The sequence below is a fragment of the Neoarius graeffei genome, chromosome 12, assembly GCF_027579695.1.
Source record: "Neoarius graeffei isolate fNeoGra1 chromosome 12, fNeoGra1.pri, whole genome shotgun sequence".
NCBI lineage: Eukaryota > Metazoa > Chordata > Actinopteri > Siluriformes > Ariidae > Neoarius > Neoarius graeffei.
Window position 1 is genome coordinate 9,910,952 of NC_083580.1, and position 18,696 is coordinate 9,929,647.

An 18,696-nucleotide genomic window follows, 5' to 3' on the forward strand; every position below is an offset into this window, starting at 1 on the left:
GAGAAAGAGATGAGAGAGATAGAGAGAGAGAGTTGGAGGGAGAGAGAGAAAGACAGAGATAGAGACAGAGAGAGAAAGATAGAGAGATATAGAGCGAGATAGAGAAAGAGATAGATAGAGCTAGAGAGAGAAAGAAAGAGAACGAGAAAGAGATAGAAAGCTAGAGAGAGAGAGAGAGAGAGAGAATAGAATTGTGACTGGGTCTTGGGCTCTGTCCCTTTTTATTCCTCCCGCCATCATTTTCACTTTCTCCTCAGCATGCATGTGTCATGTGCTAAAGCATTTCTCTATGAGGTCAGAAATCACGCATCGACCCACAGCCTTTATCCCACCCACTGCTTCTGAGTCACTCGGCACCAGATTTCTGTTTGAAAAATATTTATATAAGAGCGACGGACGGAGCGTGTGTGTTTTGGCTTCTCTGCATACGCACGACACGTGTGTTGTTGTTCGAGGTATTTGCATGACTCTCACAGCAAACAGCCCTGATGTAAGCACGTGACTCAGTGGTGACTGTTTTTATATGAATATTCATGTGCGTTGGTAAACACACACACAGACGTGGAAATCTGTGCGACGAGATCCTGTGCCAAAATCAATAGAGTCTGCAGAGCCGCGCTCGATCCGGATGCACCTCGCATTACACCTGTCCAGGGGAAGGTTGAACAGAACCCCCTCATGTTTATCAGCTGTTCGACAAATATTAATCTCCATAAATTCCTCATTCACAACTCCATTACATTTTAAATGATGCTGAAGTAACAATTAGCTCTTTCCTTTTTTTGTTTTTTGATGGTGTCACTATTTGATGTCACTATTAGCTGACATTCTGTTGATTTTCACACTTTTCAAGATGCACAATCATAAGGTGCTGGGATCACGACCCCGTTTAGCGCCTTAAGGCCTCTGCATGCTCTTGCGACAAGGCTTTCGCAGATAGCTTTTCGCAGACAGTTGTAATTTATCGTTGAGCGGGGAGTAATAGGCGTGCGCGATGTTATTCACCGCCACAACGCAAGGGGGCGCGAAGTCGCGAAATCGCTAGGAGTAGTTGGTGGGTGTGGTTAGTGGAGTGTTTATCCTCCGGTTACTTATAATGACTAGAACTGGAGTTGTATAGATGTACGTACTTCCTCACTTCCTCGATCAACCGCTCTTCGTGCTGCTCCATCTTCGCTCGTGTTTTTAAAAATGGCAGTCGTGAAAACAAACCAAACCGGGAAAGTAGGGAAGCGGAAGTGCATGTACAGCGGATGTAGAGTGGACCAATCAGAGCCCTCTTGTCTGCGACGCTGTCTGCGAGGCTTCTGCGGTGGTCACAATTTTTGGGAGGTGCGCACAGAGCGTCTGAGAAGGTGGGGGGGCTACGCAGACACTGTCTGCGACACTATCTGCGAGGACTGGGTTGTCAGCATAAATTGTCCTTTAGTTGTTATTAGTTGTTATTATTATTATCATTGCACCTAGTGGTCAGAAAAGGGAACTGCAATGAGCATGAATGAGGCCCATGAGGGCAGGAATCACGCTGCCCCAGACTTGCAAAGATCAGGACAGGAAAAGGAGGAGTATGGAGATGATTATTGTGATTCAGATTCTGACTCTGATCCTTGTTGTGATTTAGATTTTCACAGCGATTCAGATTTTGATTCTCACTTCTGATGCACAGGCTGATTTGGATTCTCATTGTGATTCTGATACTCGGTCTGATATGAATTGCCATTGCGATTGTCGGACTTTCATTGTGATTGGATTCTGATTCTCACTGTGATTCAGATTCTGTGCCTGATCCTTATTCTCAGTGATTTCATTTGACTCTGATTCTGATTCTCACTGTGATTCTCTTTCTGATTCAAATCCTGATCTGAATTCTCACTGTCATTCTGATTCTCACTGTGATTTGGATTCTCACTGTGATTGTCGGAGTTTCATTGTGATTGGATCATTGAATTTGATCCTGATTCTCACTGTGATTCAGATTCTGAGTCTGATCCTTATTCTCACTGATTTTGATTTGACTCTGATTCTGATTCAAATTCTCATTCGAATTCTCACTGTGATTCTGATTCTAAGTTTGATTCTGATTCTCATTCAGTTTTTATTGCTATCGCGATTTTTTTTGCAATTTTATCCCTGATTCTCTTTCTTATTTGGATTCTGATTGTGACTCAGTTTCTGATTCATGATGATTCATGTTCGTGTTCATGTTCTTGTTCTTTACACTCTCTCTGCCTCTCTTGTTCACCCCGATGCTGCTCTCGCTGTGTTCTGCAGTTCAGAGCTTCTGGAATGGACTAAATCAAATGAGGCCAATTGAAATTATTTTTTTTTATCCAAATGAAAGAGGTGGTTAATCCATTTAATGATCCGTTAAATAGAAGGATAATCGACATGTAAACTTTTGGATCTAATTACTCGCAGATTACAGTCTGAATCTGTGCGTGCAATTCTGGCTACAAGGATGACTCAATGATTATTGAAAACACAATTTATTTGTCACAGTGTTTCGGTCTATTTAAGAACAAAATAGGGGGTTTTGTGCTTATCAGTTTATGCTATCACGCCGGTTTTCTCAAACGGATAACTCACATAAAGTGCTGTTAGCTCACATTAAGTTCTTAAAGAACTCTGTATTACTGTTAGAAATACTCAGTACAGTTTTAATATATCTACCAGTTATTCCACGAAATCAAGTCGGCTATAAGCCATGTACGATGAGATTGAGTGGAATAACTGTTTTATTCTATCCACATTCACTGGATTTTGAGAAACAGAGCATTTTTATTTTTTGCAAATTCAATAAATAAAAACTTTATACAAAACATCTGACAAAATCGTTTCCGCTTAGAATGTAAACAAACCGGCGAAATAACAGTAACAATTTGTGAAAAATGATATTATAATAATAATAATTCTTGAAAAAATAAAAAAAGATACGTTCTTACCACCAAATACTTTTATTCCATATTTTGTTGCTTTTTTGTGGTTTTGTTTTCGAGTAGAATAATAATGGATATCTAACATTAGCTAAGTTCACTAAAACAACAGTAATATGAAATATCAGAAATTGTGATCATGTGCTTTAATTGGTACCCAAAAAAATATGGGACACACCCATTTCTGTTCATAATTAAATCTGGAGTATGGGTGAGCGATATTATTAAAAAAAAAAACATGATATTTGTAGACATTTCTCTGATATGTGATATGTACCTACGATTTTTAAGCAAACGATTAAACTTTTTTTTTTACTGTACAAAATAAACGATTTAACAAAACAAGAAGAAAAAAAGAAATTCTGTAATTAAATTAAAAAAAAAATACATTTTACAATTTTAAAGCTGCATGAATAATTTCCCATCAGCCGCCTTTAATCAGAATTTGTAAGTAAAGTAGTAAAAAAAATCATGATATTTGTAGACATTTTTCTGATACGTGATATGTACCTACGATTTTTAAACAAACAATTAAACTTTTTTTAATATGCAAAAAATAAACAATTTACCAAAACAAGAAGAAAAAAATTAATTCTGTAATTAAATTTAAAAAATAAAAAAAATTAAAAATAAAAAAAATCAAATAAATACATTTTACAATTTTAAACCTGCACAAACAATTTCCCATCAGCCGCCTTTAATAAGAATTTGTAATTAAAGTAGTTCGAAAAAAATGGTATAAACTGATATTTTGATACTTGTGATATATTGGTCTCGCCCATAGTCAGCTGGGATAGGCTCCAGCTTGCCTGCAACCCTGTAGGACAGGATAAACGGCTACAGATAATGGATGGATGGATGAATTGATGGATGGATGGATAATATATCAGAGAATTGTATTGTGCCATAATCGATCACGATATTGATATTACATCATCACAGATAAAATGCATGTACATTGTAGAGTATAGAGATAAAATGCTGAAGTAAGACTAACTACTTGTTACTCATAATCATCTGGCTGTTATGGTAACACTGATACCGACTGCCATTCGAATTGATTTATTCCTACGATGAAACTCGTCTCTGGAAGTCTTTATGCTATTCTACCATACACTGTTATTCTTTTGCGCTTAACACATTATTTGCACTTTATATCTTTTATGTTCTGCTCTTTTGGATGAAAATAAAATGGAAAGCATGGAAGAGGATTGGAAGCATTATGTAAAAGGCAGGCTAGAGCGAGCAGCACTATTGGCTGTGTTTAGGTCAATGTATCATTAGCTTGGGGCTAACATTAGCATTCGGCCTAGATGCCTCTTTTTGTCTCTATCCTTCTTGCCTGCTCGCTCAGCTTTGGGCTGACAGCAGCTCAGGATGGTGCACATCAGACCTTTCGAACATAACAAAAAACAACTTTCCTAAAATCTATCAAGACATCAAGTGAACTGGAAAAAATGTGAGAGAAAGAGAGAGAGAAAGAGAGTAACTATAAAAGAGCTAGGAAGAGTTAGTATAAAAGAAAGGCATACGAATTATCGTGAAGAGAGAGGCTAATGGAGGGAAAGATAAAAAGAGAAAACGTGAAAGGGTGAGAGCTTTGAAGAGCGAGATGGAGAGAATTTTAAAAGGAAGAAAGAGAAAGTATAAATGCTGAAGGATCAGAAAAGACGAACATGAAGGATCAGACACATACACAGACAGACAGACAAATGGAGAGAGAGAGAGAGAGAGAGAGACAAAGCAAGAGAGGGTATAAAAGAAGGAGGTACAGAAGAGAGATGGACAAAGAGAAGTGTCAGCGGGACAGAGAGATAAAAAGAGCGAGAAAGTGATCGAGAGAAAGGCATGGGGACGGAAAGAGAGATAGACAAAGAGGGCATAAACGAGCGATGAGAATATAAAAGAGAGGAGGAGAGAGGCCTCAGGGGAGGACGATGTAAAGAGAGAGAGAGTATAAAAGGAGAGAAGGAAGACAGAGAGAGGGAGAGAAAGTAATTGAGAGGAAGGTGATGTGAAAGAGAGAGAGAAGGTATAAAAGAGAGATAAAAGTCTCAGGGGTAAGAGGTATAAATGACAGGTAATAGATAAGAGATGAAGAGAGAGAGGGCGGAAGAGTATAAATAGGGAACCTGTGAGAGAGTGATATAGAGGAAAGGTATAGATAGATAGCGAGAGGGTTCAGAAGAAGGAGAGAGACATGGACAGAGAGAGGTCTCAGAGGGATAGAGATAGGGAGCCGGGTGTAAAAGGGGGAAGGAGAGATAATAATACAGAGGACAGGGGACAGGAAGGAGAGAGAGAGAGAGAGAGAGAGAGAGAGAGAAAGAGAAGTCTCGTCGAAATTCTGATTGATTTTTGTTTATTTATTTACAGTAATGTTTATCATGTTCTTAGATTTCTTTCTGAAGTTAGGTCACATCCCAAACGGTTTCCTGATTACTTTGCTCAGTCCATAAACAGTGTGTTACATAATGGAGCTGTACACCCTGGCTAGTGCCCTCAATGCATAATATCAGCACACTTGCTTTTGTTTGTGTGCGCTTACATAAACAAACTCGTTGTGTCTCGTGCTGAGTATGTCAAACTGTATGAGAGACACACAGCAATGAAAGAGACACACAGGGAGAGAAACAGAGTAGTGAGAGAGACACAGCAGCAGGGAGAGACATACGGTACAGGGAGAGAGACACAGAGGGAGAGAGACACAGCAGTGAGAGAGACACAAAGCAGTGACAGAGACACACAGTAATGAGAGAGACACACACATGGAGAGACACAGCAATTAAAGAGACACATGGCGAGAGACACAGCAGTGAGAGAGACACAGCAATAAGAGAGACACACAGGGAGAGAAACAGTAGTGAGATAGACACACAACAATGAGAGACAGACAGGGAGAGACACAATAGTGAGAGAAACACACAGGGAGAAACAATGAGAGAGACTCACAGGGAGACACACAGCAGTGAGAGAGACACACAGGGAGAGACACAGCAGTGAGGGAGAGACACACAGGGAGAGACGCAGCAATTAGAGAGACACAGCAGTGAGACACACAGGGAGAGACACAGTAGTGAGAGAGACACACAGCAATGAGAGAGACACACAGAGAAAGACACAGTTGTGAGAGAGACACACAGGGAGAAACAATGAGAGAGACACAGAGGGAGACACACAGCAGTGAGAGAGACACACAGCAGTGAGAGAGACGCAGTAGCGAGAGAGACACACACAGGGAGAGGCACAGTAGTGAGAGAGACACACAGCAATGAGAGAGACACACAGAGAGAGAGACACAGAGAGAAACAATGAGAGAGACACACAGGGAGAGAAACAGTAGTGAGATAGACACACAACAATGAGAGACAGACAGGGAGAGACACAATAGTGAGAGAAACACACAGGGAGAAACAATGAGAGAGACTCACAGGGAGACACACAGCAGTGAGAGAGACACACACAGGGAGAGACGCAGCAATTAGAGAGACACAGCAGTGAGACACATAGGGAGAGACACAGTAGTGAGAGAGACACACAGCAATGAGAGAGACACACAGAGAAAGACACAGTAGTGAGAGAGACACACAGGGAGAAACAATGAGAGAGACACAGAGGGAGACACACAGCAGTGAGAGAGACGCACAGCAGTGAGAGAAACGCAGTAGCGAGAGAGACGCACACAGGGAGAGGCACAGTAGTGAGAGAGACACACAGCAATGAGAGAGACACAGAGAGAGACACACGGGGAGAAACAATAAGAGAGACACACAGGGAGACACAGCAGTGAGAGAGACACACAGGGAGAGACACACAGCAGTGAGAGAGACACACAGCAGTGAGACACACACAGGGAGAGACACACAGCAGTGAGAAAGACTCACAGGGAGAGACACACAGCAGTGAGAAAGACACACAGGGAGAGACACAGCAGTGAGAGAGACACACAGTGAGAGAGACACACAGCAGTGAGAGAGACACACAGCAGTGAGAAAGAGATGTGTCAGAAGAGAGGGACACCACCCAATAAACATGGGGATGTGCTGTTATGGGAAATTAACCAAAGATGGGGTGGTGTAATAATGTTTTATTCCTCATATACCACAGCAATTTTCACGCTTTTACTGTTTCGCAATTTATTACTAAATAGCACATTTTTTTAAATCACAGAATAACACTGTACACATTTTTTTATGTATTTATAGTTACACTTCATGTTGTGGAACACAATAAAACAATAACGTATTAAAATGAGTGCGTTAACTTAAACCTGGCAGCTGGAACTACAGTCCGAGTCGTTCTGTTAAAGAAAATTAATCAATCACTCTCTCGTCAAGGTTTGTTTAACAGTAATGCCGCTTCTACAAAGTTGCTTTTGTTTACTTTGCACTCGCTAAAAATGAGCCGCTGCCTCCTGCATCACAAGTCTGATTGCTAATTAATGTTCCTATTAAACGATAACTAAGAGTACCGACTTCAATTAAAGTCATTTGCAGCGGCTGGCTCTAGATTTCCATGGCTTGGTGTAGTCAAAATGAGACATGGGTTTGGATCACTGTGGAACAGCCATTAACACCAAACCAGAGACCGGGCATGTTGCACTCCTTCATTTGAATGGAAAACGGGGGGGGGGGGGGGGGGGGGGGGTAGAAAATATACAGTATATGTACCTAAGAATTTTGCAGAATAACGGGGCAGGGTATATCCGGCCCCAGTTAGCTCCATAGAGTCTTTATTGCACCTTGTTGAAAATGTGAATGACAACAAATATTCATAGAGGGTCTCTGGGGTAGGAATCACGCTTCCCCATGCTCGGTATATGAACATTTTGTTTAATTTATCCATCAAGATTTTGTTTCAAACCGGGATTATTGAACAAATTTCCATGAACCAAGGCAAAGCGTAAGTGTGGACAGTGTGTCTATGATGTTCAGAACAATTTCTATCAAAGGGGAACCTTTAGGGCCTTCTAGGCCTTTAGAGAAAATCCAAACATATCAGCACTTCAAATATTATCTTTGATTTCTTTCGTAATTTCATGATAATTATTCTGTTCTAATTCAGCCACATTTTCTATGAAATTTGCTTCAGAAATGAAAGGGTTACTGTCCTGAAAACATTAAAATCGAGTTATCCAATGAGATTTTTTTTGTTTGTTGTCTCTAGGTTGAGAAGAGTTTAGAGCTGGCTCACTCATTGGTTAGGACTTCATTGCCGGGACAGAAGGCCATGGCAGTGTATGCTTATGTAGGAAGTGACAGATGAATTAACCAATCAGATTTCGATTTATAGTGGGAGGGACCAAAAATTTATCACCCTAGGCCTTCTCGAAGGCCAATGCTAGTTTTACCGCAAATCAGCGCAGCAGTGAAGTCACCTTCCAGCTGGTGTAGCATTCATCAGTAGTATTAGCGAATGCTAATAAAGCGGTCAAGCCAGTGCTATTGAGAGCAAGTAGCACAGGCTAACAACCGAGAAACTAAGATTTCTGTCTCCAGACTCTTCTTCCATGTGCGCTCGTGACAGTATTTTTCACTCAGACTTCAGTATTCATTTCCTTCTCTAATTTACTTAGTTACTTTTAAAATCAACATCGACAGCTATACACAATGGCGCTACCTGGCAGCCTGCTGCTAATCCCTTGCAAAATCCTTTGCCCTGTTGCTTTTTTTGGTGTCTCTGGATAAGTTTTGGCTGAGCTCAAGTCCCAGCTCTAATAGTAATGGTTTGCCACTGATTTGTATTGTAGGACGTGTTGGAAACATTGGGAGAAATGTGCACACCAGTGTTGTAGTCGAGTCACTAAACCTCCAGTCCGAGTCCAGTCTCGAGTCCCCAGTGTTCAAGTCCGAGTCATTAAAGAAAATTTCGAGTCGAGTCCAAGAACAAGACTCCATCCGCACCATATGACGGTGGCTGTTGCTGCCTTTATGTGAAACGTCTCTGCTACTGTGTCGGACTAACGTTCCTGCTCGACTGCCCCATTTTAGTTCATAGGCTACAGATAAAAAGCTGGTTCGTTGTTCAGCAAGCCCCGCCCACTATCAACAGGACAAATAACATGAGAGAGGGTTAACACTAGCTAGTTAGTCAGTCAGCAAGCAACAGAGCAATGAACATAGCGTGTCACTTCCTTCTCTGGGTGGAGTCTTGCCAAATGACGATTGAAGTTCGAAGGTGTCCCCGTCGTCTCCTCGGTAGTTCTTCTACATATGGAACACATAGCAGTGCATTTTTTCCCACTGCACGAGAACTCTGTATAAGCAAAGCGACAATCCTAGGGGCGTTCTCTCCAGGCATTTTAGCGGCATTAACGTTCCTGAACGTGACATATGAACAGGTGACTGTGCATTCTCTTGCATGAAATTAGTATAAATATAAATATCTTATGCTAAATTATTATGACGTTACAAAAAATAAAGAAAAAAATCCGAGTCCTCGTCTCCAATTTACAAGTCCGAATGCAGTTGATGCACGAGTCCAAGTCCGAGTCATCAGTGCTCAAGTACTACAAGCCTGGTTTGAAGTCTTTCATGTGGCTACATCGGTCAGCATAGCTGAGCTGGAAATGTTGCTGAAATCTGGCAACCCTGGTTAATGATACTATATTAGCTCTTATATGTTTAATGGGGGGGTGGCACGGTGGTGTAGTGGTTAGCACTGTCGCCTCACAGCAAGAAGGTCCGGGTTCGAGCCCCGTGGCCGGCGAGGGTCTTTCTGTGCGGAGTTTGCATGTTCTCCCCGTGTCCGCGTGGGTTTCCTCCGGGTGCTCCGGTTTCCCCCACAGTCCAAAGACATGCAGGTTAGGTTAACTGGTGACTCTAAATTGACCGTAGGTGTGAATGTGAGTGTGAATGGTTGTCTGTGTCTATGTGTCGGCCCTGTGATGACCTGGCGACTTGTCCAGGGTGTACCCCGCCTTTCGCCCGTAGTCAGCTGGGATAGGCTCCAGCTTGCCTGCGGCCCTGTAGAACAGGATAAAGCGGCTAGAGATGATGAGATGAGATGAGATGTTTAATGGGAAACCTGTTGTATCGAATACAGCTGAATAAAAATATATCAGAGGTACAAAAGATGTTGCTACTGTAGCTGTTAATCGAGAATAAAACACAGAAAGTGTGTGTCTATGGTGTGTGTGTCTGCTTGAGTGTGTGTGCGCACGTGTGTGTGTGTGTGTGTGTGTGTGAGAGAGACAAAGAAAGGAAGTAGTACCCAAAGCGGAGTCACTTCCCTTGTTCTGTCTCGCTCTCTGTTTCTGCTCTGCATCTACGTCATAATCACTCGCATCAGAGATGTACAGCTCGATACGGTGACTGTCGACCTCCCTGGAGGCTTCATTAAAATAGAGCACACAAAACTGAACCGAAGCGAGCACGAGCTGACAGAGACACATCAAAAGGCACACACACACGCACGCACACACACATGCAACAGCCACAATATGTGAAGTGAGGCTTCTTCTTTTGCTTCTTTTTATGCTGTACAACATGTGTGCAGATGTTAATGTGGCCACACACATACACACTCTGCTTTCTCAAGCTATGGAAAGTAGACATCTGGTTGTAGCGTGTGTGTGTGTGTGTGTGTGTGTGTGTGTAAGAGAGAGAGAGAGAGAGAGAAAGAGAAAGAGAATGCAATTAGCATATTTATGTATTGTGTGAGATGTGTGTGTAAAAAATGAGACCACGATAAATAATTTCAAAACTTTTCCCAGCTTTAATGTGACCTATAACTTGTAAAATTCAGTTGAAAAACAAACAAATCTGTTAGGGGGAACAACATAAAATATTAAAAAAACATACAATAAGCGGGGCGGCACGGTGGTGTAGTGGTTAGCGCTGTCGCCTCACAGCAAGAAGGTCCGGGTTCGAGCCCCGGGGCCAGCGAGGGCCTTTCTGTGTGGAGTTTGCATGTTCTCCCCGTGTCCGCGTGGGTTTCCTCCGGGTGCTCCGGTTTCCCCCACAGTCCAAAGACATGCAGGTTAGGTTAACTGGTGACTCTAAATTGAGCGTAGGTGTGAATGTGAGTGTGAATGGTTGTCTGTGTCTATGTGTCAGCCCTGTGATGACCTGGCGACTTGTCCAGGGTGTACCCTGCCTTTCGCCCGTAGTCAGCTGGGATAGGCTCCAGCTTGCCTGTGACCCTGTAGAAGGATAAAGCGGCTAGAGATAATGAGATGAGATGAGATACAATAAGCTGGTTGCGTAAGTGTCCACACCCTTAAACTAATACTTTGTTGAAGCACCTTTTGATTTAATTACAGCATTCAGTCTTTTTGGGTCGGAGTCTATCAGCCTGCCACATCGAGACTTGGCAATATTTGCCCACTCTTCCTTGCAAAAGTGCTCCAGATCTGTCAGATTGCGAGGGCGTGTCTTGTGCACAGCCCTCTTCAGGTCACCCCACAGAGTTTCAACAGGATTTAGGTCTGGGCTCTGGCTGGGCCGTTCCAAAACTTTTTTGGGGTCATTGTCCTGCTGAAAGATGAAATTCTGCTTCATCTTCAGCTTCAGCTTTCTAGCAGACCCCTGAAGGTTTTGGGCCAAAATTGACTGGTATTTAGAACTGTTCATAATTCCCTCCACCTTGACTAAAGCCCCTGTTCCAGCTGAAGAAAAACAACCCCAAAACATGATGCTGCCACCACCATGCTTCACCATGGGGATGGGGTTCTTTTGGTGATATGCAGTGTTGTTTCTGCGCCAAACATACCTTTTGGAATTGTGGCCAAAAAGTTCAACCTTGGTTTCAGACCATAACACATTTTCCCACATGCTTTTGGGAGAGTTGATGTATTTTTTTTTTTAAATTAGCCGGGCCTGGATGTTTTTCTTTGACCCTATCTCATAGTCCAGACATATGGAGAATACGGGAGATTGTTGTCACATGTAGTACACAACCAGTACTTGCCAGAAATTCCTGCAGCTCCTTCGGTGTTGCTGTAGGCCTCTCGGCAGCCTCCCTGACCAGTTTTCGTCTTGTCTTTTCAGCAGTTTTGGAGGGACGTCCAGTTCTCGGTAATGTCACTGTTGTCCCATATTTTCTCCACTTCTTGATGACGGTCTTCACTGTGCTCCACGGTATATCTAATGCCATGGAAATGTTTTTGTCCCCTTCTCCTGACTGATACCTTTCAACAACGAGATCCCTTTGATGCTTTGTAAGCTCTCTGTGAACCCTGGCTTTTGCTGGAGGATGCAACTGAGTAAATGTCTGAACTTTATTTGGGGTTAATCAGAGTCATTTTAACTGATGGCAGGTGTGAACCCAAAAAGACTGAATGCTGTAATTAAATCAAAAGGTGCTTCAACAAAGTATTAGTTTAAGGGTGTGCACACTTATGCACCCAGCTTATTGTATGTTTTTTATTTTTTATGTTTTTCCCCCAACAGCTTTGTTTGTTTTTCAATTGCATTGTACAGGTTATAGGTCACATTAAAGGTGGGAAGAGTTTTGAAATTATTTATCGTGGTCTCATTTTTTTTTTACATCAGAAAAACCTATAATTTTAATGGGGTGTGTACACTTTTTATATCCACTGTATATATTTGAGTACCCATGTACTGGAGAACCAAAAGTCCAGTGGGCGGAGGTAGAGCTCAAGAAAAAATCCAGTGGGTGAAGACAATTCAACATGTTTCAGGATGGAGTGTCTAGGATATAGGATGCGTGTTGTTCCGTGTTGTATACCGTCCCACAGATTAGGGGATAGTGGTTAGGGTTATCGGCGGGGTTGGATCAGGTCCAGCTCCGCCCCCTTTTATTTGGACTTTTGGTTCTGCAGCAAGGCCTGTGTCTCTACATTGGCTCGAGAAATAGGATGACCTACCCCTGGCAATGTCTTCTGCTCATGCAGGGCCGTCTGGGCTTTCAATGCTGACTCTCTGGCACAGTATGTAAGAAAGGCACAGCCTAAGAGCGAGAGAGAGAGAGAGAGAGAGAGAGAGAGAGAGAGACATTCCTTACATTAAAGGATGAAGCACTTGGAATGAAAGAACAGACAAAAACTTGCTTTCGATTCAGCATCACATCACCATCGAGCAAAACAAGAGCAAAAATAAGCACGCGAGGTGGTTCTCTCGTAAATCTGACGAGACGAGGGTGCAAACGTGCACTCAACAAGCCGTCAGATAGATATCTGCTGCCTGAATCGCACTCTTGTTTTGATCTGTACATGTGTGCGAGTGTTTGGGAAAGAAAGTGAGAACACATGTGCCGCACGGGTTCGAGATGGAGGAAAGGGATGATGGCGGAACGGAAAGACAGGGTGAGCGACAGAGAACCGCTGTCATCTATTCCTGTGACAATTCAAGAGTGTCCATATGTTCACGTCGTCCTAGTCCTCACTTCGCACCTGCATCGGACGTGCGTGCGCGCGTGTGTGTTTTGCTTCAGAAGAGCATGCTCTTTGCTACATCTCAAAAATGCTAATTTTCCTCACATATGCTTTGCATATCTCTCTGAAAAAAACAAACAAGTTTGTCCTTGCTGTAATACATAAAAAAGAGGTTCCTTTAAGCAAACAGGAAGTGTGTGTATGTGTGTGTGTGTGTGTGTGTGTGGGGGGGGGGGGGGGGGGGGGTTGTAATTCTTTTACAAGAATTATCATGCCATTTGTAAATAAAGTGAGTAAATACTGTATGATGATGCAAAATCTGTTTTATTCACTAATATTTATAAATGCTAATATTTATGCAAATTTGGTTTTAATACCAGACCTACAGTAGATTAATTCTGGGAAGCCAAAAAATAAATCTTGCTGGGACGGTTTACCTTCAAGTTCTTTTTATTACCTCAAAATGAATGTCCCATAGACGCGTACCATCTGTTCCGAGCTTAAATAAGTACGATAATACAATTATACTAAAGTACGCAATATATCTAACCTTCATCTTGGGTGTTAAGGGAAAAATACGCTTGATGTAGGTGATTGATTCTCAATTTGTGTCTGGGGTTCAAATCCCATACAAGCCCTTACTTATTAAAACGCAATCTGTTTTCATTTCCAACGTGTATAACGTGTATAATCAAGATATGCAGTATGGTCAGGTTTTCTTTGAGGAGATGTCTATTTACTCCTGTAATTGCTGAAGGAGTCTCCAGTGTCAGTGTCAGGAGTAAATCTGTACGACGTGTGAAGGTCTACGTTTTGATTTTCGTTTTAACATGACAGACTATTTTTTAAAGCTTATTCACTTTATGAAAGAAGAAGGAGAAGAAGAAAAAAAACCCCGATTCCTGTGAGGACTGTCTATAGCTGATATAAGTTAAGTTTCACAGCCCTTCCACAGGCTCAAAGGTAACTATAAACAGATAAAAAAACGATGACGTCTCATTATTTAATAAATAAAAATAAAATCGTGGTGAACAGCTGTAGTGTAAGAGGAATAAAACACTTCATGATGTGCTGTTATGGGAAAAGAATCGACATGTACTGATTCAGATTCAGCTGATTCACGGTTCGATTCTTTGCACGTTTACAATTCGATTTTCCCAAGATATTTGAAAAAAAATTCAATTTAGATTTTATTCCCCAAAAAACTGCAACATTTATTTTCCTATTCTTTATCAACTTAAATATTCATTCTGGTAAATAAAATACTTTTGATTCATTTTCTTTATAACCAATAAAGAATAAATTAATAATAATTATACTTATTATTATATGGCATGCGGCACGGTGGTGTAGTGGTTAGCGCTGTCGCCTCACAGCAAGAAGGTCCTGGGTTCGAGCCCCGGGGCTGGCGAGGGCCTTTCTGTGTGGAGTTTGCATGTTCTCCCCGTGTCCGCGTGGGTTTCCTCCGGGTGCTCCGGTTTCCCCCACAGTCCAAAGACATGCAGGTTAGGTTAACTGGTGACTCTAAATTGACCGTAGGTGTGAATGTGAGTGTGAATGGTTGTCTGTGTCTATGTGTCAGCCCTGTGATGACCTGGCGACTTGTCCAGGGTGTACCCCGCCTTTCGCCCGTAGTCAGCTGGGATAGGCTCCAGCTTGCCTGCGACCCTGTAGAAGGATAAAGCGGCTAGAGATAATGAGATGAGATGAGATTATATGGCATGAGCTACTTCCGGTAAAATCGTGTGCTCTGATTGGTTCTGTGGCAGGCAGAATCTTCCCGTAATGCCCATGGGCAATTATGGACTTTCTTTCCAAGGCGCTGGCTTTCAATGTTGCAAAAAAAAAGATCAATTGGAAATCAAAACGGAATCAAAAACGGCCGAAATACAAAAGACAAACAAGAGTCATTGAGTTATTCAAGAAATGAGCAACGAAGAGCATTCAGAAACCGCTAACTGCTAACAGAAATTCAGTTCTGAAACCGCTTGCTGTTTATTCTGCGTGTGCGACTCAACTACGTTACAAATATGACGTGGCTGAAAGCAGCGTCACGCCTCGTTATAATGACTGTATATTTTAATCTTAGAAATAAAAAAAAGCCATGTAATAAACTCCTTATTAACCTCGCTTGCTCTGTCTTTACGGGAAAATATTAGACCGAGGTCTTGACAGGACGGACCGAGCCTTTCCCGTAAAGACCGTGCAAGCGAGGTTAACAAGGAGTTAATAAAAATAATTATTTACCTGCATTTGTAAAGGTTGGAGTAAAATATAAGCCTATGAACTAAAATGTTCCGTTTTATTAAAAATGAAAACGTTAATAACACAAAGGCCTTTTCTTCATCAACTTTTATAAACATTTGTACTTCCTCTGTTTGCTTCTCTTTTCTTTATCTTTCAGCAGTCTGTAAAAAGAGACCTCTGATTTCTTGTTCAATCTATTTGTCCAGTCAATCACACAACAGCTCTTTCCAATTTTAGATGTTTTTGTGTTTCCGCAGCATTAGACCTGTGTTACTTCCACCTACGGTGAAGTCATGTGTATTCCCACTATTGTACGTTATTGTGCCCTCTGCTGTCCAAACAACGCAAATACAGCGAGGGTAAACCTAAAAGATTACGTAGCCTGATAACATCACGGGTCATTTTTTATATCATCGATTCGGACCGTCATTAATTCAATTCAGTTCAAAGCTTTATTCTCTTGTACAATGACTCAAAGACTCGTAACAAATACATTCGAACTGATAAAAGATCTGAATTTAAAATATAAAAAACAAACACTGAACTACTATAAGAGATGAATATCAAATATACGTATATAATTATATCAAGAAAGTCTGATATAAGACATAAAATTAAAAATCAAAAATGTAAAATATCACGAAATTAAGAATATAACTAAATGCAATTTAACTCATATGAATCCCAAATAGGGGGTAACAAAGAGTTACCCCCCTCTTAAATTATAACACCGGAGACTCATAAATTACAGTATATATGTATGGGGAAGCCATGGCTGAAAGGTTAGAGAAGCAGCTTTGGGACCAAAAGGTTGCTGGTTTGATTCCCTGGACCAGCAGGAATGGCTAAAGTGCCCTTGGGCAAGGCACCTAACCCCTAACTGCTCCCCAGGCTGCTCTGGGTGTGTTGTATGTCGCTCTAGATAAGAGTGTCTGCTAAACGTATGTGATGTAATCATGGCTTTGTTATAATTTATATCATGAACTAATCATCACATGGAAAATAAATCATCTTTGGGTGTTAATTGTTCTTTTCCTCCTCACGCCATCTTGTCGTTGATTATTTTCCTATAACCGCGCTCACCATCATAGTTTATTCTTCACATGTTCCAATTTCGTAGAACACTTTCAGGAATTCTTCAAGAGATTTGCAGTCTATAAATCTGTATAATGCTTTTTTTTTCCAGAAATATTTTCGGACACAACGGTTTGTGTTGATCGTCAGCATAGCTCCAGGTAAACCCTGAAACACTGAACGCTCGCTTTTTTTTTTCCTGGATCTCGGCAAACAAATTCATCATGTCATTTTGAACCTTTGATATATGAAATTATTCGTTACGATTCCTACAATAACAGGCTGTAATATCTAGCACTGATGATAAATAACACTTCTGGCTGTTCTAGTGAACATATATGAGCAAGCTTCTTTTTCATTACGCAGCAGGTTTATGAGGTCATTATTTGTACTGTCGTAGAAAAGCGAATAAATTTCAAAGCTATGAAGTGAGAGCTGTGCTTGTGGATTAAATGACTGAAATGAATGAGCATCCAATTTCTCTGGAAGCGGATCAGGGCTGGGTGATAAAGCGGTTAAGATGCATCTTTATTTTTTAATCGAAGGTGAAATGAATGGATGGATTTTACACTAGAAATGAATGGATTTTAGGGCGAAGATTCTCGCAACGTGTGTGTGTGTATGTGTGTGTGTGTAAAGAATGTTACAGGCACTGAAATAATTTTTCTCTCATATTTTTATATTCTCTTATTTCACCTTGATCAAAATTCTATCAACATTATCTCTAATATACAGTATAAATGTTTTTTATTGTTTTTTTTTCATGTCAACATGAAAAATTTAGCCAAGCACATAAAGCTGAAAATATCTTCTTCAAACAACTGTATTAGCAATTTAAAAAAAGACTTAAGTTAAGGTTAAGTATAAAAAATGAGGAAGAAGAAACTCAAACCACTCAGAAGCACTACAGGGACACTATGGGCACAAGCACATACACAAACACGTGCGGACATACACACACACACACACACACACACACACACACACACACACACACACACACACATATATGCACTCCCTGAGGCTTGAGCATGAGTCAGCATTAATGTTCCCCGCTGTCCGTTGCGTGTGTTTAACCCTGGTTGCGCCCATCATCGGCGTGAGTGTGTTGGCCTCCTGCAGCCCTCCCTGGCTTTTTTAATTAACTCTGACTCATTAGCAACAGGGAGCGCTCAGTGCGACAGCCTGGCTCACTCCTCTGAGGGTCTGTCATTCTGCCATGTTGCAGAACATGCTAGCACTCTCATGGGACACGTGTTCACACTCCAACACACACACACAGTCTTGTATTAATATCCTTGTATGTACCGAACCATCATTTTGTATTTCCATTAATTTAATCTGCATCTATGTACTTCATGACACTACATCTTATTTTAAAGGAGAACTGAAGTCATTTTTAAACTTGCTTTATTTCTTAATTAACGTGTTATTCAATAATGTTTTTGATTTTAGTAACCTTATATCGTGACTCATATTGGCAACGAAGTGCAATTAAATATTATACTTATCGGCCTATTCGGTTTTTAGCCATGTTGAATTTAGTTCGTTTGGTCCACGGCGGGTGTCGCTTACCCGTGCGATCTTCAAGAGACTTTGAAACGTGAAGTGTCAGCCAGGTGTCAGTGCCGCCATTTTGAAAACTCTTAACGAAATATTGCACAAAAACGAGTTTAAATGACGATTACTGCCTACTTTTTTCAAACTTTCCTGATTGCTATCAAAACAAACGAAACTTTCGCGTCTTTTGACAATGTTGGCGGATGCCAGTCACTTTGATTTCCGCTGTACGTTTTACTTCCGTCCTACGATGTCTCGCACAGGTCTCGACGAATCTCGTTTACGGCCATTGCTTTGACATACGGACTGATATATTACAGAGCGTATTTCAAACACTCATAACTTGCTATAGCAGTGACAAAATAGCGATCAAAAATGCGTTCCGATATTTAATAAAATGAGAGAAATAGAATTTTGATAATAAAAAATTGCCTTCAGTTCCCCTTTAATAGTAACCATAAACACGTAGCGCACACTTAAATGTGTTTTTATGTGCTGTAAACTAAATGATACGACTGTCAAAGTCCCTCCCATGCCAGGACCTGG

General features: G+C 41.2%; 1 protein-coding gene across 1 annotated transcript in view; it reads right to left on the reverse strand.

Moving 5' to 3' along the window:
- Positions 1 to 18,696, reverse strand: part of celf4 (CUGBP, Elav-like family member 4) — a 199,623-nt gene that overhangs the window by 138,130 nt on the left and 42,797 nt on the right. The window contains exon 2 of the mRNA XM_060935509.1: positions 12,763 to 12,845. Coding sequence (XP_060791492.1) covers positions 12,763 to 12,845 — 83 coding nt within the window. The remainder of the gene's footprint in view (positions 1 to 12,762; positions 12,846 to 18,696) is intronic.